The 22,545-nt window shown below is 34.6% G+C and overlaps 1 protein-coding gene across 1 annotated transcript; it reads right to left on the bottom strand.

Moving 5' to 3' along the window:
* Positions 1-5,284: 5,284 nt before the first annotated feature.
* Positions 5,285-6,683, bottom strand: LOC145108061 (GATA transcription factor 12-like). Its single transcript, XM_079045052.1, has 2 exons — positions 6,335-6,683; positions 5,285-6,201 (listed from the first exon to the last, which is right to left on the bottom strand). The coding sequence occupies exons 1-2, from the start codon at positions 6,617-6,619 to the stop codon at positions 5,515-5,517; spliced, it is 972 nt and encodes a 323-aa protein (XP_078901178.1). The 5' UTR covers positions 6,620-6,683; the 3' UTR covers positions 5,285-5,514.
* Positions 6,684-22,545: the final 15,862 nt, after the last annotated feature.

Here is a 22,545-nt window from a genome sequence, read left to right as displayed (position 1 = left end):
AATGAAATCAAAATCATTTTCTAGTTTGCTCCTATACTTTCCTATAAACTTAGGGATGATAAAAAGAGTGTAACTTGAGATTAATTATCATAATTATGATTATTAATCTTAATTAGTTCTTAAGTGTTTTATCCCCACTAGGTGTTAGCCGTACTTTTGTATATGCATGTATTGGGTTGTTTCTCTTGTAAGTTTATTTAGTGTGGCCTATGTATCTCCGACCACTTTATTTGTAAATATATTTTGGTGGAATACAATTATGCGAGTTATAGGAAAATTCTTAGATAACACTAAGAGTGAAGCAGTGAGCTTATACTTGCTAATGTGAGTTATTTATTTATCTATTTATTTATTTATTATTACAAAAAATACATGTCCATATCCTATTTTTGACGTGTTGATAAGTTTTAAATATTTTTATGACATTATTACATCTATGCCATGTATATATCATATGTATGATGGTGTGTCTTTAAGAGGTTGTTTTTGAAATGAGTCTCTTTACAAAGGAATTAACTTTTATGTTTTACACTAGTTTTCTTCATGAATATGTGCATTCACTTAAGGGGTTGACTTGTGTGACCATCTGAAATTAGGTACCCAATAATGTATTAATGTGTTAACTGATGTGATGATATTTTAGACATGCCTTACTTGCACATTTAGACTAACTACCCTTCATGTGATACTTGTGTGATAACTCACATGTACTTTGTTTGATGGGGAGGTGAATCTATCAAGTTATCTTTATGGAGAGGTGTATCCACTTGGTTACATTATAAGGAGGTGTACTCACTTAGATATTTCGGTGAGATTTTGGCCTCTGAGGTAGACTTGAGTTAGGTTTTAGAAGCACTTGCATTACATTGCATTTTGTTGTTGAGGTGATTCTTGGTGGTTATTTAATACTGAAAAAATGCTATTTTTTTATCATTCGTTTACTGGACGAACCGCGACGCAGTCATAAGCTGACCCTGGCGCGGTGGTTGTAGGTATCGCGTATGTTTCATTGGATTGGACCACGACATGGTCCATGATTCACCACGAGGCAGTGGGTCGTTGACCGTTGATTGTTGACTAGTTTGATTTTGGTCAAATGTTAGTAAGAGTGTATTTGAGACCATTGATTAAGGGCAAGTCAAGGATTAGGAAGAGAAGGACTCGTTTATAGAGAGGAAAGTTAAGTAGACCTTAATTGCTAAATTAGGGTTAATTATTATGTAGTGGTTCGTGGCAATATCAGTTCTACCTAGCTTTCTATGTGGATTAGCTTATCAAACATTTCATGTGAGTTCTCACAAACTTTCTTTTTATGTGGACTATGTGGTTATGTTATGTAAAGCCACGAAAAGCCTCTTAAGTGAGGGAATTGGTTATGGATTGAACAACTGGATAAAAGCCTCTCAAAAAAGGGAATCCAGTTGTTTCGGTCAGGATGACCATGTACGAATGGTCGCAGGATGGACTACTAGAGAACAATCTCTTAAGTGAGGGAAGTTCTAGTTGTACCATCCGAGGTAGATGATTATGCTATCATATGTTATGTGGTAGAATATAAGTAAATGTTATTTATTGATTGATGTTATGTGTTGATGTGTTATTGCATATTATCTGTATAATAGGCAAGTATTGTGATTACTCACTAAGCCTTAGACTTGCAATTGCTACTTTATGTCTTTAGTTGTAGGTCCTTCAAGTACGAAGGGCAAAGAGCTGGGGTGATCGGGGGATTTGGACATTCATCCGGGCATGACCATAGTTACCTAATTCGCTCAGATGGCCATGAACCCCGTACCAAATCGTTTCGTACCCAATCGTGGTACAAAAGCGTTCCAAACGATTCTCGGATCGTAAATCAGTACAAAGTCGAGATAGTTCCAAATCGGTACCTGGAACGAGTTTGATTCAGTAATCCAGTAGTTTCAAAACGCGATTCTAGGTTCAATTTATGAAATTAGTATGCCGATTTCTGATTTTTGTACACCGATTTTGGAATGGCGGGAAACTACCGACTCTTCCACAATGACTCTTAATTCTTCTGATTCACCGAACCATCTTACACACTAATGTACAATTTCTTATTCTGAATACTATAAATTTGTATATAATACTCAATTTCTTAAATCATCTTCTACAATGATTGTTTCTATAGTCTATGCTACTGTTCCAACTTCCGCTTTGTATAGAGTCTAGTATGCACAACAACACCACTAACATGTATATATACCTACAAATGCATACCAAGTTCCATCATCTAAATCCGTTCTACACTTCTACTCTTCTTTTTTAATTCCTGTTATATTTTTATTTCCCAAATTAACTCAAAGTTCAAGTTTTGGTTTTGGAATTTGGTACACTGTGACAAACTAAATGCTACACCGTACCGGATCGTTCCAAAATAAACCTACTCCCCTCCGTACCTGATACGGTAGATATGGCAAACCTCGTTCCCGTACTGGAGCGAACCGCAAACTAGGTAACTATGGGCATGTCATCCATTTTATGTTTACCTTTTTGTTGGCTTTGTTTTCAAAACAAGTATTAGCTTCCACTTTTGATACATTACAATTTGATACATTACCATTTGATGGTGTTATGGATGAAACCCCCTTTTATTATCCTTATTCTGATTTTATTTAAAAAAAAATTAGGTTTGATCTTTGGGATGTTACAGTGTTGTATTGGCCCACTGCATAGCCCATCTTAGCAGCCTAGTATACGAGTATACGGTCCCTTGGCCTCTTTGTAAATGGTACATATGTATTGTTTTGGTCTATTAATGAGATGAGTATGAGTATTCATTCCAAATAACACATACAACGGGGGTTTGTTCACTTCGTTTTAGCTCGGGTTACTTATCTGGGTCATTAAAATCCTAGTCACATTCTACCAATATGCTTGTGATCTGTCGTCTCTCTCATCGGCGATAATCAAATGCGGCGCTGCTACACAGTCCTCTACTAACATCTCCTGCAAGTTTTTATCAAGAATCCATTGCTTTCTTATATTTCGATTTTATAGTTCCTTTTGGGACATTATTCTGTGAGTTTTCTGATTGCATCTCTGGACATGAAAGATGTGGCGAGGAACTAGGACCTGCAAGTTTGAAGATGTTATTGTTGATTAGTATCTATTAATTTCATTTTTTTTGAACGGCTATCTATTAATTTAAACTGAATTGTCTTCTTTGCTTATTTAATACTTATAATATTTACTTATTTTCAAATCTTTCATTTGCTTTGGAGTTCGGACTACAAATTTACTAACGACCATTCTAAAGGTAAATGTTTGAAGAAGATTACAAGAATGAAGAATCTTTTTTTTTTTTTGAATGGATGATTTTTATTTGGAATGTGAGTTGATTGAATGTGTTGATTTTTATTTGGAATTAAACTTTAAATTGCTGTCCATGTGTTTATTTTATTTATAAAAGTTTATGTATGACGTCTTCTTGGAGAAGAATTGAATATTTTAATTAAGGAATAGTCATGTAGTGCTTATTAATATGTTTAAATTTCTTCTTGAACAATTAGTCAATTAAGAATGGACGTGTAGCTAGTGCTCGTTGTGTTTTTTGCTTGCTCAATATATTGATTTTTATATCTTTAATAATTTTTTATGTTTTAAACTTGATTTATACTATTAAAGCGTTGAAAATGATAATTATTTGAAAATAAAAACGGAAGCTAGTTTTGAGTATTTTATTTTACATAAAAAGTTAAAAACTTTTTCCATTTTTTATATTCATAATACAATTTAATTTGCGGAATTAATTTTTGTATTTTATAGAATTGTTAAAAATTTGGACCTAAATTTAATGGATTGCACATGAAGATTATGTGATTCGACCGAATCAATTCTATTTTAAAATGTTAATACCAATTTGATGGTTGATAAGTTCTGGTTAGTAGTGTCTAGTTAGAAGTGAAAGTAAATTACCAACATAGCCTTAGAAATTAGAATAAATAATGGCATTCAAATGTGAGAAAACTTGGCATTGTTTGTTGTATTAGAAAAATAATGCAATAGTAGTAGGAACATGGTAGACAAATAGCAATGTTTGAATAGATCTCGTGTTCTTTTTATTTCTCTTTCACGTACCTCAATTATTGTACCATGTGCTTCTTCACATGCACGTATGCCCCCCTCACTCTCTTGTCATGTATTATATTGTACATACATTGTACTTTCAAGTACCTTTTTCTTTTTCTTTTTCTAAATTTATCGACCATTTTTTCCCCATCTTTCGAAAGTGTAAATGTAACATAGCTTTATAATTTGTGGGTTTTAATACCATTTTTCCTAATTATCGTTTCCTGTTTGGGTTAACATTGTCATTTCAAAAAGCTAAAAGAATCAAAACATTTGGAAAATTAAAAAATAATAAAGTAAAATACAAAAGTTTACTTGAGCCTAAAGAGTTCTTCACTAATTAATGAGGCTTCTTTCATTTGATTTAAGACAACTGTTTGGTAATTGTAGGAGAGAAACGTTCTAAAGAATGCAAAACTATATAGTTAAATCAAAATATCTTTAAAACAAATATCATTAGAGGTAAATTGGTAAACTTATAAATAAAAATACCAAAGTTGGAAAAAAATATCAACATAAAGTCATTGATCCCAATAGTCATGTGTAAGTTATCCCTATAATTGTTAAACTTGTTATGAGTTTTATAGCACGACAATGATTATATAAAAGAAGTTAATTCGGACAATTTATTGCCATATATATACAACAATGTTATGATTTTTTTTGCATATTGTACAACTCATCTAAAACATAAATTATTGTTTATGACAAAAATTATTTTGTAGTAAATATATGGAAGAACATATAAAATCTTCAATTTTATCAAACAACTTGAACAAAAAACTTAAAAGAAAAAAAGGATGAAACCTACAAGCCAAGTAAAACTTGATTTTCATCATTACATATTTGCTTAAAATCAAAGTCTTGATTTTTAAATGAAATAAAGGTCTCAAGTCTCAACCATAATGATCAAGAGATAAATCATAAGAACATTTTTGGTTGGGTTAAAGGGTAATAATGTAAATTCATAAATTGAAGCCAAAATAAAAATTCTTGGAAAATGAAATATCAAATATGATAAGTTGATAACAGATAAGACTTTGATATAAAAGTTTGAGCGGTTGCATGTGGCATTGAGTGCACAACGATGGACCATGCCGCTTACGTTACTATTCCACTATTCGCATTTTTACTGTGTTAAACCCCACACAACACACTAAAATTAAATCTATTAAAACAATTTATATTCATATTTAAAATCAACGAAACTTTCATTCAATTGATAAAATCAACGATTAGTAAATCTGATTACAAAATTCTACAATGAATTCATCATGTTATCTGTTTTCTCTTTGATTGAGATCATATTCTTCTTGGAAGAGACTAATCTTAACGCTAAAATCGCTACTAATACGTAAAATTGGTTCATGATTATGATTAAGATGATGAGGATGATGATGATGATGATGATGATGATGTTGATTAGATCATGTGCATGAAACTTGGCCCGATTTGGCGATGAATCAAGTAATCATCGCCGGCGTTACACCCATCAAAATTTGAGATATGATTCACCAATTGTTGCTGTGAATTTTGAAGTTCCAGTTGTCGTCGGAGCTCCATTACTTTCCGGTGAGAGTTTGAATGTTTCGCCGGAACAAACGACGGGCTAGCGGCGGGGCGATACTCCGGGACTAACCGACCGGATTTGTAACGGACTCCACATGCGTTGCATAACGTTTTGGGACCCATTGGACCCCTCCGCCACTGTGGTGTTGTATCTGAACCGCAATGCAGGCATCTCCGGAGAGAGTTATCAGAACGGTGGGTAGTTTCCGGCTTGTTAATGTCGGTCGTTGACGATTTGAGGAGGAGGAGGCGTGAGGACCAATCGCAGGGAGCAGCGCGTGATCGTTTGCTACGAACTTTACCGGGGACCAAAACGTTGGTTTGAAATATCGGTGAGTTAATTCTGTTAGGACCTGTGGTTTTGTGTTGGTATTCGCGAGTCGTCTCGGAAGATGAGGTGTCGGTGGCGGTAGCGGTAGCGGTGGCGGTTGCGGGTGCTTTGTTCGCGGCGGAGATTAATTGCAGATTATGTAAGTCGTCGCTCGAGAATGATTCCTCTGTGAAACTCGATAGCCATTCCAGCTCTGCTAAATCATCATACTGCATAATTCAAATACAACACATAAATTCATTGAGTTTAATTCATTGAGTTTGCTTGAGTTTTCAAATTAACACGAAATCGAAACAGAAACGGAAATTGAGCTTAAGATTATGGAGGTGGAATTGAACTTACCGGTAAACAAAGTTCACCACCGGAGAATTGAGAGTCGGAGAGGCTATAGGAGCTGATATTGCCGGATAACTGAGGTTCGCTGCCGGAGATGGAGGAATTTGAGCTGGAGAAATCAGCTGAATTAGAATTAAAACTCTCGTAATAAGCCTCGTTCATGACGATATCTTCGTCGTTAGGAAAATCAAGGAGCAAGTCATCAATGGTGAACTGATTGCCTCCGGTGATGAACTCGGCCGGCTTCTGTTGTTCAAAGAAGCATTCTCCGGCGCCGAAGTAACTTCCCATGAGTGCGACCGGAGCTTCGGTTGTGATAATTGGGAGAGAGAGACGGAGAAAGGTGAAATGGGTGTGTTGGTGGTGGGCGGTATTTGAGGAGTGAAGGGGGAGGGGGCTAAGTGTAAAATTTTCATTATGTAATTAAATAAAAGCATCTTTAGGTGCTTAAAAAATTAAAAATAGAATCTAATGGCTCAAGTCACACTTGCTACTCAAAGTTGTTTCCCATTCTTAAATTTCTTCTTCAAATGTGCTTTTCCTTTTTTCTTTTCCTTTTTTCCTTTTCTCTTTTTCTTTTAATTTAGGTTTACCAAAAATAAGACAGATTATGAAAAACAATTTGATTTATTCATAAAAATATCATGGTAGTATAATTTTATGAGAGTATTTTCTGAACTTCAATTTTTGTATCGATATAAAAAATCGATAATTTTTAACGATATTAGATAATTCTTCGTGTATATAATTTAAGATGATCTTTTAGTCTTCACCTAATAGGGTTTGATAACATTTGTGAATATGCTTTCTTATTGTGAATATTAATAATTTCATTGTTTTCAACGTATCATTCAACCATCAGGCATGTAATCATAAATTTATATCGCTATATAAGAGGATCATATTTCAGTCCATATACAGGTTGGAGCTTTATATACTTCGAGTACCTCAAAATATATATAATCTTATTTTTGGCTAACATAGAAGAAGACAAATATACAATTTAACATTTTTTTGATGACTTAATTAACATAGAGAATAAAACGACATCGCTGAGGTTGTAGAATTCTATATGTCCACCTTGATGAGATCTTTAGCAAATAACAATATGTTTGTGAGTTCGGTTGTTTGTGTAATAGTTTGTGACATGTTTATAGATGATTTGGATGCTGAACGAAGGATCCGTTTGGGGAGCTTGCCTGAGAACACAATCACTCAGACGATCAAGTTAGTTTTTTCTGAGGGATGGAGAAAATCTGAGAGAAGATTTTCTTTTTTTTTACAGGAGAGAAGATGGATCCCTTCCTTGAGGTGGAAGAGATCCTTTTGTACCTGTTACTAACGGATCGTGGGGACCATGCCTCATGAGCATGAAACGTGGCCTCCTCTTGCCTGAGAACACAGTCACTCCGACGACCAAGTTAGTTTTTTCTGAGGGATGGAGAAAATCTGAGAGAAGACTTTTTTTTTACAGGAGAGAAGATGGATCCCTTCCTTGAGGTGGAAGAGATCCTTTTGTACCTGTTACTAACGGATCGTGGGGACCGTGCCTCATGAGCATGAAACGTGGCCTCCTCTTACTGGGAGAGCTATTCACGCTAACTAACTATCAGGTGACGTCAGTTATGGGTGTCACTCGGGCTATTTGTTGCCTTCTCATTGGCGGTGAATGAATGAGAAGATCACATGGAATGTTCTTACCATGTGATGACAAATGAGCTGCTGCCCTGGCCTTGGCTCGCTTAGGCCAAGATCGGGTCTTAGCGAAGGATGTAACGTTTCCGTTACATTTTCCGTTACACTTAACGTGGCCATTAGGTAACGTTAACGTAGATTGATCGCGCTTTATGTTAAGACCGTGATAAGATGCGCCTGCTTACATAGGAAACAACATGTCTATCAAGCAAACCTCACAAATAATATGAATGATTAGCAGTGATCGTAAATAGTTGGATGAGAATCGACACTTCGATAAATAACACACACAAATATTGATATCATTTCACAAGTAACATCCAAAAATGTCGTGAAGAACGGACCGTTGAGATGTAATGTCCACGAATAGTTTGTGTGGTTGATTTCCACTTTATTATATCCCTAACTGACTAGCTTCTTAATTCTTCTTAATCATTTCTATCAAGATTCAGTGTGAAGCGGAGATTTATATGAAATGCTTGAATCTATATGGGTCACTATGAAGTCGGAGCTTCATTATTTACCTATGGACTCCTTTGAACCCAAGTAGAAGGTTTTATTGATGTCATAATTTTAACTTTAACGTATGTAACAAATATCTTTGTTGAAGTATAATGGACTCATATGGTTGTATTATTATACAGAGAGATGAAAGAGTGAAAATATTTCAGATAGGTAGATGAGGAACTAATTGTACAAATCTAAAAAGATTTGCAACTTGTAATGCCCAATGAGATGAAATAGACGAAATCAGAACTTGAGAAAATGTAGTTGGATTTGAAGATGAAGAACAAAAATGATAATATGAAGATTGAGGATCAAATGGGTTTAAAATAGTGATTTTTACTTAAACTTATACATTATTTTTTTTAAAACTTTTAACATAATATGTTAGAGGAAGTCTTTAAATATTCTTTTATTTCAAAATAGTTCTTAAATTAAAACCACAGAGTTATCTTCGTGACTAAATTCCAAAAAAAAGCACGATATTTAAATGTTAAATGAAATGATTTGAAGTTTTAATGACAAAGTAAACATTATACGTTCCAACAAGATATCAACTACTAAAAGAAAACACACTAAAGATAAACTACCCAAAAGCATCTCAATCTCACAAGTAGACTCCTATGATACCTAATCACAAGGCAAATATAACAAGAAACAAGTGTCAACAATTTCTTAGTGATTCAATAATTTGTACAATGTCAAAGTGAAAACATATAATTCTCTAACAGGCCAATCATTCATGTTATCATGACACAATACATTTTCAACTCTGCACATTGTATTTCAACACATTCGATAGTTATCCATCTTTAAAGTATATTAAATAGTATTATTCGCTTTATTCATCGTTGTAATTACCATTCTTCATTCTTTTCTATAATTACTTATTATTTGTTCCTCGTTAGCAACTCTTACTATCGCTATTATGTGTAATACCTTGTTCCAAGTATTTATACATTACTTGTTATTTTGACTTTCTCAAGCTCTAATAGGATTTTGACTCGTCGCGACGTGACCAAGAGTGTATCACGACGTGATCGCGGTCGGAAGAAATTCGTATCTTTAATGGAGGTCACGACGTGACAGTGTATGTGTCACGACATGACAACTCTTTCATGAAGAACCCTAGATTTCTAGGGGTTGAGTCCTATTTAAGGGAAATGAGGGCCAGGGTTTGCATACCCTCAGCCTCCATCATCTACCTCATAAACCTTAGCCTATTTTTGATATTTTGAGTGTTATTGGTTCCATTTTTAGTATTAGAAGAAAAAGAAGCCTTTGGTGCCAGGATCTTGTAAGACAATCTCCTATCCTTAACCTTGCTCACCTTCTGGACCTTTGTAAGTCATCAAGATTCAAGCTTCATGGCTAATACTTCTAGATCTAGGTTGCTTTGTCCCTTTTCTCCATGTTTGTGAAGTTTTGAGTGTTCCATAAAGCTAGCAACTTTATGGATCCTTGGGGTCCCTTTAAGGTTGTATGTTTCAGATCTATGTCTTTTTGGTTTGGATCTCTAGTTCAAGTTTGGGTCTATTTCTTCCATGATTGTGACATAGAGTGAAAGGGACATGCATTGGACGTGCATGTCCATAAAGCACCGATTTTTATACTGTAACTAAAGTAGGAAAGCCACCGGGAAAGTATGAACGAACGGTTATATCGATTAAGGACTTAATGCATTTAAGAGGCCAAAACAGTTATCACGACATGAAGGGTTGGCCTTTATGATGTGAGGCTAGACTGGGTGTCTGGACTGTTTTGTTTTGAGGTTCTCACGATGTGACAGGAGCTCTATCACGAGTGGAATCGAAACTGAGTTAGTGATGGGGATGGACTCGCTTTCTCACGACGTGACCAAGGGACGGTCATGATGTGAGGGTTAGTCAATGGAAGAGTTGTTGACATTTGATCGTTGACTTTTGACCATGATTGACTTTTGGTCAATTTAGAGGTTTTAGGGTGTAGACTGAGTGGGTACTTCTTTATTGTTTTTTAGGTGTTTTGTAGTACCAGTCTTCACTGTGTGAGAGATGTTGTGTTTTAACTGCTACTTGTGAGGTGAGTCTTCTCACTATAGTTACATGTATGGTATTATTGTATGTGACCAACTGGGTCTTAATTGTTGATTGTTGTTATATATTAATTGAATTGTTGCTAACTACGAGATTTCTAAAAATCCCCAGGGTTGCTTATAACCCCTGAAACGTGCCGTTAATCAACAGGGTGTGCTGTTGCCCAACTAGGATATCTGAAAATCCCCAAGGTTGCTGATAACCTATAATTGTTTATTATGTTGTGTTGTATGAATATTTTGGGAAAGACTCACTAAGTTTTGTGCTTACATTTGTGGATTAAATGTGTTTTAGTTACTCCGATTGAGCGTGGGAAGTCGAAGAGTTGACTGTACACTCCGGCTTGCAAATTGTTTTTATGATTCCACATTTTTGATACTCTGATTTGGGATGATTGTACTTGATATACCTGTGATTTTATTGACTTAGTTTTTATAACCCTTGAGGTTTTCTATACTAAAAATGAAAAATTTTGTAGTAAAAATTAGGATGTTACATTATGGGTCATGTGTCACTGCTAATCCAAAAGGAATAACCCCGTTCGCTACTAACTGACCGGCTCAGTCCAAAGCACTAAGTATGATGTAACTCTCATCTGTAACATTGTCCCCAACTCCTTGTGTTCACTACTCTGACGATGCATGTATATGTACGATGCGTTGTTGTTCGAGAGTGGTACTTTCAGTATCATCCAACCGGTAAATACGACCCACTCAAATATGATGCTTGCATTGGCATAACTATGTAGCCAACATCACTCCAGTCCATGAACGTGTGGACCATGTATCGAAATGATCATCTATAAAACCACTCAACTCCGATAAATGGATTAAGCTCTTATACCTAAGGTATGTTTCTAACCATAGGACACCGCACAATCTGGATAGGGTATACCTAATTCAGGTTACTACCATTTCCCCTTTAAGTACGTTCCCTACAATTTATTTGTTCATAACTAATTACATACAAAGGGCCATTCGCTTCCATAATTATTATTCAATAAATATGCATAATATTTTGTCCATATAATTAAGTCACATTTAATCTCTTGCATGTAATTATACTAACATTATAGACAAATTAATATTCCAGAAAGTAGCATGCAATTGACTTTAGGCAACTTTTATTTATCCATGGTCTATAAATTAGCATGAATACATCATCATAATTCCTACCAAATCATTAAAGATATTATCTAGCATGCAGTACATCCTACAAACACATACCACAACAAGATAATACTATATACAACACAAGGATTCATAACACAACATAAACTAATTTGGATATATCAATTCGTTGTCAAGAAATGTAGTTCTCGACAATGTACTAGATTTGGAAAAAGATCGGCTCACCTCAAGTTCAAAGTCATGGATACCCAACGGGGTATGGATGCTTGTGTATTTGACTTAGTCTTTAATCCATGTTTCCTTACAAAACATGGTTCATGAATTTAATAAAGGTACAAACAATATATCATGCATGCAAGTGTATAAGAATTCATATGTGAAACAACAACCTTTTTATCACTAGAAAAAAGAGAGGTTTTTAGCCTTTCATGGCAAAAAACAATAGTTCATAGATGCAATTGATAGAAGTTTTTATAAATCAAATAATGTAAATACTGAATAGTTGCTCGAAAGTGTGTTCTTTATCATTTTGTTGCTCCAAAAATTGTCTTTCAACCTCCAAAAATCAAGTATATATATATATATATATATATATATATATATATATATATATATATATGAGATAATGACCAAGGAATGTATATATAGTTTTTCAAAATTGTGCTCACTAAGTAAAACCCTTTCGCGACCGAGTCAACACAGAGGAAAAGAGTGGCCAAACCTAGTCATTTAATTTAGAGACCAAAACACATATTTTGTTTTTCTAACCCGAGTTGAGTTTAATCTAGTGGGTGACTCGATCGAGTCACTTCCTCTATGTCCCCAAGCATGAATTTTGATGGAATTGAATGATTCAAACCCAAGGCATAGGTTGGCTACACTATGTAACTTTCTATAAAGGCCCGATAATCGAAAATTCCATATTTTCATATTAGCTTTGTTCTTATGAAATCTGAACAACAACTCACCAACATCTTCCAAAGTACATTTCAAGCCTCAAACAGTGTGATAACCATCCAAAAAAACATGTGAATCTATAGGTCCCACTATATAAAATTCCCAAAATTTGTAAAATGTATGACATTTATAGCCTAAATGCGATGTGAATGCATGTAATATATGTCTTAAAATATGCATAAAATGCATCTACCATCATGGTTTTTATGGTTGTTAATAAATATGATATTCTCTTTATGGTTACTCCAAAACAATAATTGAACCAACCGATGAGTTGATTTATTGCCCTTTGATTATGAGTACTATCTCATTGTGTACCTTTGCGTTTGGTTTTAGGTTCAAAATTTTTTCATCGTTTGAAAATCTTGATTAAAAGGTATTAGATATGAAGAATCAAGGAAAGTCTTTCTAAATGATAAGATAATAGAGGAAAACCCTACTCAAAATCCATTTAGAAGGGTTATTAAGGGACTATGTTTTAGTCATAAGGTTTTAACGTGTTTTAGGTTTTTTAAAGATTTTTATTAAAGTACATTTTAATGTTTCTAAGCTAAGTTAGCTAATGGAAACTTTAAAGAGGGATAATCATTCATCGTATCCTTTATTATCCAACATAGTAGTCATGTAATGTCCTTCAATTCATATTTGCTAAAGTGTTAATGTTATTTTGTTGACATTTTGGTATATAGACTATCATTAGAATATAAAGATCTAGATATTTAGCTTATCCTTTGGTTGAATTGAAGATTTTAGCTAAAATGAATGAGAAACCATGGTTTTATAGCAAGGTGGAATGTACACATGAATCTAGAAATTTATCTAGACATTATCTTATAATTTTGATTTGGATTCTTAATTTAATATTTAAAGTCCAAATCATAGAGCTAACATAATCCATGTAAGCATTGGTCAATTTAATCTTACATTGGAGATCTTGCGTGTTATGATATGAATTGGTTTCAAATCCATTGGAACTTTAATTCTTATCAACAAAGAACTCTAAATAAACAACTCGATTCATATACAATGGTTTATAATCATCAACGAAGCTTGGATCATGTTTGGAAACTAAATGAATCTATCCATTGGATTAAATGTAAGCTTTAGGGGTATAAATGAAAACTAAAGCGTAAAATTTGTTAAGCACCCATAGATTAAATGAGTCTATAAATTTATCATGTTATTAAGTTCTTAATATATACACTAATTGATTCATATCATCATCAATACAAAACATGGATGAAAACTTAAACTAGCAACCATTTTCAAGTTTTAAAGTCTATAAATTGAGTTTAAAATGATCAATTTTCTCCACAATTCAACTGTTAATGATGATATGAAAGAATTAAAACATTTTAACTAAGTTTAGAAAGCATATCAATAAATAAAAAACATTAAAATTGCATTGGAAATGGTAAAAATCAGATTAACGTAAAGTAGGGTGTTGTTTTTGGGCTAAAATGGTGAGGTGTGGGTGCCCATTGGTCATGTGTTTTCTACGTAATAACAAATGAGTGGTGTGGTAGCCTTTAATGTATTATTCAATTTGATCTTATGGATTTGGGGAAATATTTGGGGTGCTTCCATGGATCATACAAATTCATATGATGAAGATTTGAATGTTTGGAAGAGTTAATTAAGTGTAGGAACTTAATGATCACTAGTAAGAGTTAATTAGTGTTAATTAAATGGAATATTATGATTATTAAGGTATAACATACTTATTCTATAGAATATAATAAATGTTTGCATGCTAGTCTATGCTTGCTGATGTTTCATCACTCTCTCACTTAGAGTTGCTTGGTGGATATTGTTATACAACACTTGTGATTTTCTATCTGTAGATATACATTCCTATGTGTACTTTTTATTTTGAAATATTTTACTCTTACTTAACCATAATTTCCATATGACTTTTATATGGTTATTACGTGTATTCATGACTTCTATCTTGAAATTAATATTTTTCTAAAGAAATATTGGCTAAGGGTTTGAAAAGGGTTTTTCATCAGTTACATGTGCACTCATGTAGAATGGGTTTGGATTTGAAGTTCATTCACACTAGGGGTCCTAATATTTTGCTAAGAGTTTGTAATGGAATTCTAGAATTCCTCACATGCGTATGAATTGTTGCTAACTTACATATGGTCTAACGAGATCACACTAGTACCTAGTATTTATTTACGAATAAGACATGTATGTTGTAACGTCTTGATTTTTCAACCCAATTTTTTTCTCGTAAGTAGATCAATCAGTATTATAAATTTAATTACTGATAAATCATATATATATATATATATATATATATATATATATCCATAAAAATGACTATGAATATAAATATAAGTTACACTAGAAACGTAGCTTAACTTAAAGGGATTTCCTAGGCAAAAGTCCGAAAATTGCACTGGTAGAACTTCAGCATGGTAGCTACTAGATGTCAGGATCTCAGGGCTTCACCAGATACTTAAAACTAAGAGAAAATGGGGTTAATGTTGAGAGAAAATCAAGAGAGCGAATGAGGAAAGGTGTGGAAATGAAGTGAGGAGGTGCATGCAGGTATTTATATGGCCAATTCTCGGTTTGTGCACTGCACCCATACCAGGTGCATGCTATGCCCTGGCGTGGTCGGCCTCCTACTGCTAACACGTGTCATGTTTTATGTGGCGTGACGTGTCGGCTTCTAGAAGGTGTGCACTATGCCTTATTTGAGCGAGGTGAACTCGAGAAACTTCAATAATTCGTAACTTCTTCATACAAACTCTGTTTTTCACGTTCTTCATATCCACGCATAGCTATCAACGAGATCTACGAATTTTATTTAGACTCTGTCGGCTAATTCTCACTTTATGTTTAATTTATTATTTTTAGAAGGCTTAGATTGTTAATCTCTGTTTAAAATTCATATCTTCCGTATACAAAATCCGTTCTCAACTGTCCTTTTATCGATGGAATCATATCAACAAGATATTTAACTCTCATTTAGATTGTTTTTTCTAACAATCAACCAATTTAAATTTTGGTTTCCATGTCGCACACTGTTGTGCTGAAACTTGGAAAAATCATAACTTCCTCATACGACGTCAGATTTGGACGTTCTCTATATGTACAGTCTATATTTTAGGACTACAACGACTTTAGTTTAGGTTACTAGGGCTAATAAGTAATCTATCTCTAATTCATATTTTATGACGCATATAATTGTGTCGGTTAAATTGTGAAACTTCGAAAAAGCATAATTTCTTCATACGAAGTCGGATTCGGGCGTTCTATGTATCTACAGATATCGTATGGATGTTTCCTACATGTTAATGATGATTAATTTGGATAAAAAGTAATATACCTCTACTTCGAAATTTATAAACGATGGTTTATATTTAATTCTATTGGAACACAAAATAGGGTGTTAAGACTCTCCCCCACTTACAAAGATTTTGTCCCCGAAATCCTACTACTTGCGCTCCTAGACGTCACCCTATTGGAATTATTGAGATCAACTTATGATCTAGCTTATGTTGTCGCATTGAATTCGCCTGTATGTACTTATTTAGCCGTAGAACTTCCTTTTCTACCGTCGACGTACTCCAGAATTCCTCATGAAATTTTACAAAACTAGGAATTAGTCGGTTTGGACTTCCAGAAATTACAAACTACAATTGATGAGTGCCTTCAGACGTGAAATGTCGACATAGTCGACTTGATATAAAGTTATTAACTATGGAAATTTATCTAGGACATCCTAATGGAATCCACTTTTCGGAACATGCCTCTAAAAAGGCTTATGGTATGTCCTTAAAACACACACAAATCTAGATTGAAAGTGGTTTCTTTGCCTAGTTCAGGTGTTCCAACATCATGAATTCTAACTAAAACTACTATAACAGGTTTTACCGGTTCGAAAACTCTAAATCCAATATTCTATTACTGGTGACGGGCTCATTATAATGCTCTTTTATCTTCCAACCTACTAGATTATAATGAACACTAGGTCACCAAAAATCTTCTTGCAGGTCTCTAACTACTTTTCCTACACTAAAGTATGACTATTGTTTGCACAATTTGTCCTTATACTGCTCACAATACGTCATGACATTATCCAACTACTAGAATTACGATGTTGGCTCGCTTTATTCATCATCCCTTCTTGGGTCTAATGACTCACGATCATTCCTTTAGTGGTATTAAAAATTTACAACCATTATCCGATTGTCCTAGTTGTCATCCTTCCTTGATATCGACTTATCACAAAAAACCTTTGCTTTAATGCTACAACTAATTAGAGGTCGTTAATCTATTTTTTACGGTTGCTAAAGTCTGACTATCGTCCTATGTCATTCTAGGAATGTTAACCTTTGATCCTAGTTTCCTATTAATTAACACGCTTATTGTTCTAAGGAATAACTAACTAAACACATCGTCTATCCTGATGTTGAAAGTAACACTAGAGTATTACCTTATGCTTAATGGGCATAGTTTTTCGAACGGTCTCCTCCTATGTGTATATAATCGTAATAACGAAAACACTCTATCCATTGATGTCGATCCTACTATTAAAATCCTTTGGAATGGGTTAAATAAATTCTTACTATGGTTGAAATCAAATCTCTAAGTCTGGTGTATCCCTTAAGTACTTGACGCTCTCTATGGAAAACTCTACCACCTATTGAATCCCTAATCCCATGCTGCGAGGATGAATTCCTTATTCGTGAAAGTACGAACCTAGACGGTTCTCTTGGCTATCCGAGCCGTACCTGGGAGTTTGGAAGATTCCTAAATCCTATTAGGTGTATGGGGAGGAAAGATCAACCTTCCTTTTAGAAACAAGAAATACATAGCCTATGGGTAATTTAACATACGAATTCATTCTTCTTTTACCTGAAAACGAAACTAACTATCTCTACCGACTCGTGCTGGTAGTCTCCTAGACCTTGATGTTGAAATTGAAAGTTGAACTGCCTTCGCACCTTTGTCTTAAGGGTTGGTTCTCCCCCACTTGGGTTCAACCCATCATCTGTTGCTGCTTGTAACTAGCTGAAGTCTAAGATGGCTTTGCCTATGTGATTTGTAGCTCCTTTTGACTTTGAAGAAACTACTGGTTTTCATATCTAATTACCTTCCACATTATCTTCAAGGTATTGCTAATTGTGCCTACCAAAAGGGGTCTTCTTGCAAGGCACAACCAAAACATGATAAGGTTGTGACAAGAATAATGTTGTCTTGAAGCGCACTAATGCACATGTATAACTAATTAGTATAAAGGGGTATTCTAACGTAGTCGAACTACTAACAACAACAACGATTATTGAATTCACTTCGTCTTTCTCTACTTGGGTTATGGGGGTCGACATACAATCGCGCCACAACAGGTAGCAACTCTAACTTCTAGTTGCTTTGCCCCAACGAAGGCTGCAAATCTTTTGTCGATTATCTTGATTACTTCCTTCTTAAATGTCATGACTAAAGTCGACACTACGTAGGACAAGTTTCTCAGAACCTAACTTACTTACGTAAATCAGACTCGATCTTATATGGCCACTTGGACCCAAACTTAGAGTCACTCTTCTAGACATCACCGTACAACAAGTAAGGATGGAAATAACGCAAAGCAATTTTATAGTGTTAGCTACACTATCTACCTAACTACCAGTGCCTTAGAAAATTTGTGACTCTTCCTGATCCAAGTGCGAGTCTTGTGCTTCGGCTAGTATATGCATCTAATACCTTTCACACATACTCATCCTCGTCCCAAAAATTGTCTCGTAATTTCCAAGTCACTTCCAATACTACACACGATGACTGCTACACATATATATGTATGTGTCCCATGAGCACGTACAACAAGTTTTCCTAGACTCCACTAGGACTTTGCATCTTTACTGATGCCCTACTTTACAAATATATGCCTTATCAAGCATATATTAAACTTCATAGTCTCTCCTTCAAATATTCATTTCCACTTTACCCTACTATTAGCTGAGGAATAACTTCTACCAATATTAACTAATTATCAGACGAATACAATTACATGATTCTAAAATCAAAACAGTCTATCAACTAAAAGATCTGACACTACAACGATTAGAATCATAGGAGAGCTGCAAAATAACGCGAAATCAAGCAATCTAAAACTATCTAATTTTTGGAGCATGCAACCTAACACATTTGTCAAATAACTAATTAATATTAATATAGGTTCTAAGCGACAAATAACAAGCAAATCTCTAAGTTCTAAGGCATTTTAATTATCAGGCAATCCTAAGCAGCAATTCCTGAAAAGATCCATAGCCTACATACTAGCATGCATTTCTAACATTTCACACATATCAATAATCATACAAACATAGATATTTTGGGAATCTTTTTCCTTTTTGATATTTGGTTTACTGTACGCATCGATTTCTTTCCTTTTTGTATTATTATTTTTATCAAAAGACTTATTAATTACTTAGATCCTTAGTTTGAGTCTGGAATCACACGAGTGTTCATCCAGTTCACTCAAACCAGAGCTTTGATACCAACTTGTAACGTCCCGATTTTTCAACCCAAAATTTTTCATTTTTTATTTATTAAAATATATCAGAGTTATAATTACATTATGCTGAAACATGTTATGAATGCGTGTGTGTACATTCGAACCTTGCCATTCTTACGAAGTACCTGAAAATAACAAATGGGTAAGCGCTAGGCTTAGTGAGTTCCCCATAATACCATATTCCACAATACCTATACATGCATACAAACAATGGCTAACGATCTTCCAATAAGAAATTCATCTTGGAATAGGTTCCTAACTTTTTTAACTGTTCCACCATCATCCCCTAACTAAATCTACGTGGGCCTATAGGATCCCGAGCACATTAACTGTTCCACCACCACCCTCTATCTAAGTCTAATGTTACAACAATTTCACATACATAGACTGCACTTTAGGTTTTACTAATACAGGCACATTTAGACTTTCTACTCTACTAGCTCTCTATCCTAACATACATGGATATATATTGTACTACATGGTATAGTGAGATAACTCACCTGGGCAATTTCTACGACGACTGATAGCTATCTAGGTAATCCTTCCGGTGATCCAACTGGTGGGTAATGCACCAAATAAGTATTAACCTATGATACTTTAACCTATTAATTTCTATGATGATCTGGTAATAAAACTAGATCTTTCACTAATCCTAATGAATACCAAGAATTCTATCAAATAAATCAGCCAGGCAGGAAAGTTGGGAGGCAATACCATTTTGGCATATAGCCTTTCTGAAAACCAACAACCAAGCCAACACGACCATTCTAGACACTTCTTCCGTAACTAGATCAATCAGTATATTAATTGGAATTACTGATAAATCCTACACACACAGACACACACACACACACACATATATATATATATATATATATATATATATATATATATATATATATATATATCCATAACAATGACTACGAATAGAAATATAAGTTACACTAGCGTAGCTTAACTTACAAGGATTTCCTAGACAAAATTCCGAAAATTCCACTGGCAGAACTTCGGCTTGCTAGCTACTTGACGTCAAGGTCTTAGAGCTTCTCCGGATACTTAAAATTAAGAGAAGATGGGGTTAATATTGATAGAAACTCGAGAGATTGATTAAGGAAAGGTGTGGAAATGAATTCAGGAGGTGAAACTATTTATAGGGCCAATTCTCGGTTTGCGCTCCTCGTCTAGACCAGGAGCGTGCCACGCCTTGGCCTGGTCGGCCTCCCTGCTTCTGACACATGTCATGTTTTGCATGGGGCGACGTGGCAGCTTCTAGAAGGTGCGCGTCGCGCCTTATTTACGCGAGGTGCACTCCAGAAACTTCAAAAATTCATAACTTCTTCATACGAACTCCCTTTTTGACCTTCTTAATATTTGTGTGTAGCTATCAAGGAGATCTATGACTTTCGTTTAGACTCCATCGATTAATTCTAAATTTATTTTTTATTTATTATTTTTAGAAGGCTTAGGCTGCTAATATTTGTTTAAAATTCATATCTTCTGATAGAATCATATCGACAAGATTTTCAACTCCCATAGAGATTTTTTTCTAACAATCAACCGATTTAAATTTGGGTTTCTGTGTCGCACACTGCTACGTTGAAACTTGGAAAATCATAACTTCCTCATATGAAGTCAGATTTGGACGTTCTCATTATGTATACTCTTGGTTTTAAGGCTACTACGACTTTCATTTAGGTCACTAAGTATAATAAGTAATCTATCTTTGATTTGTATTTTATGATGTGCATAACTGTTTTGGATAAATCGTGAAACTTGGAAGAAGCATAACTTCTTCATACAAAGTCGGATTCAGGCGTTCTATATATCTAGGTAAATCGTATGGATATTTCCTACATGTTAATCATGATTACTTTTCATAAAAAAGTAACGTACCTCTACTTTGAATTTTATAAATGATGGTTTCTATTAAATTTTATTTGAATGCCAAAATGGGGTGTTACATATGTGCTTTGTATTATACTACAGTCAGCTCGTCGGCCAATAATTGTATAATGTTTAATATGCAAGCCTAGTCTTTTTTCTTCCATTTGTGAGTTGTGTTATGAGATTAACATGGGTTGTGAATAGTTTCATACTTGCATTGTGTAACACCCATTGTCATGTATTTTGTTTTTACACCCTTAACATATTATTTAATTGCAAATTAGGCCCTTATGTTGGGTATACAAGGCTTGTATGTTAGGCGTAAGTCAACAAAGGAGTTGTGACGGAGGTGGTGTATGCTGGGCGTACACGTGCGTACGTCGGGCGTACTCGAGTTGTTCCCAAACCCTAAATTTTTTAGGGGTTATGTCCCCTATTTAAACATATTAATCCCCTTGGACATTCTTATGACCCACCTCCATTCCTCTAAACCCTAAAATCAAAACCCTAGACCTTAAGAGTGAGATTTGAAGCTTTTGGAGTGATTTTGAGTGTTATTCGTAGTGAAGAAAGATCATTCAAGAAGTGGTGGTGCATTCAAACTTTTGGATCCAGAATCTACATATCTTTGTTCATCTATTGAAGGTATAAAGTTCATACATCGGAGCTTGTTTTTCTAGATCTTGTTTAAGCTTAGATTTATGTTCTTTTGTCCCAAAATCTTGATCTTTGTGAGTATGGAATACTCCAAAGCATATGAGTTGTCCTTTCATATGTTTTAGGGTGCATAGTGTCATAAAAATACAAGCTTAATCCTTTCCTTTCATCCATGCATGAGTTATGGAGTTTTTAGTGATGTTAGAAGTTATGGCTTTGGGATCAAGCTCTATTTAGCCATGCAAAATCATAAATTCAGAGACTTTATGGATTGAGATATCTTTTAGAGTCAGATCTGAGGTTAGGGTAAAGTGTCTTAATGATTAAGACCTTAAAAGTTGAGTTTTGTGATAAATCCGAGTACGCCAAGCGTAATTCTGGCTACATCCAACGTAGCCAGTTGCTAACCCGTTCCTTCCAGCATAGTGCTCTACGCCTAGTGTTGAGATGAGTACGCCGCATGTAAGGTCAGAGTGTTGACCTTTGACTTTCATTGACTTTTGACCAATTGTGCCTTTAGGTTGATTTGTGAGCCTTTTTAGTCTTGGAAGGGGCAAAATGGGGTTTTTCCCCTAAATGTGGATTAGGCTTGGCTTTGGATTAGTGGATCATGGAAAATAACCTTAATTGTTATTTAGGTTTAACTAGTGTAATTAATAGGCAGAGTCTAGTTCCGATAGTTCGGGTGTGAGTTCTATCAACCATCTGTGCAAGGTGAGTCTCCTCACTATTCTTACCTGTGTGGTAGAATACATACATATATATATATATATATATATATAT

This window comes from Lactuca virosa, chromosome 4 (genome assembly GCF_052849685.1).
Source record: "Lactuca virosa cultivar CGN04683 chromosome 4, Lactuca_virosa_CGN04683_v6, whole genome shotgun sequence".
Lineage (NCBI taxonomy): Eukaryota > Viridiplantae > Streptophyta > Magnoliopsida > Asterales > Asteraceae > Lactuca > Lactuca virosa.
The sequence above is the reverse complement of the archived record's forward strand: the minus strand, read 5'-3'. Positions and strand labels throughout refer to the sequence as shown.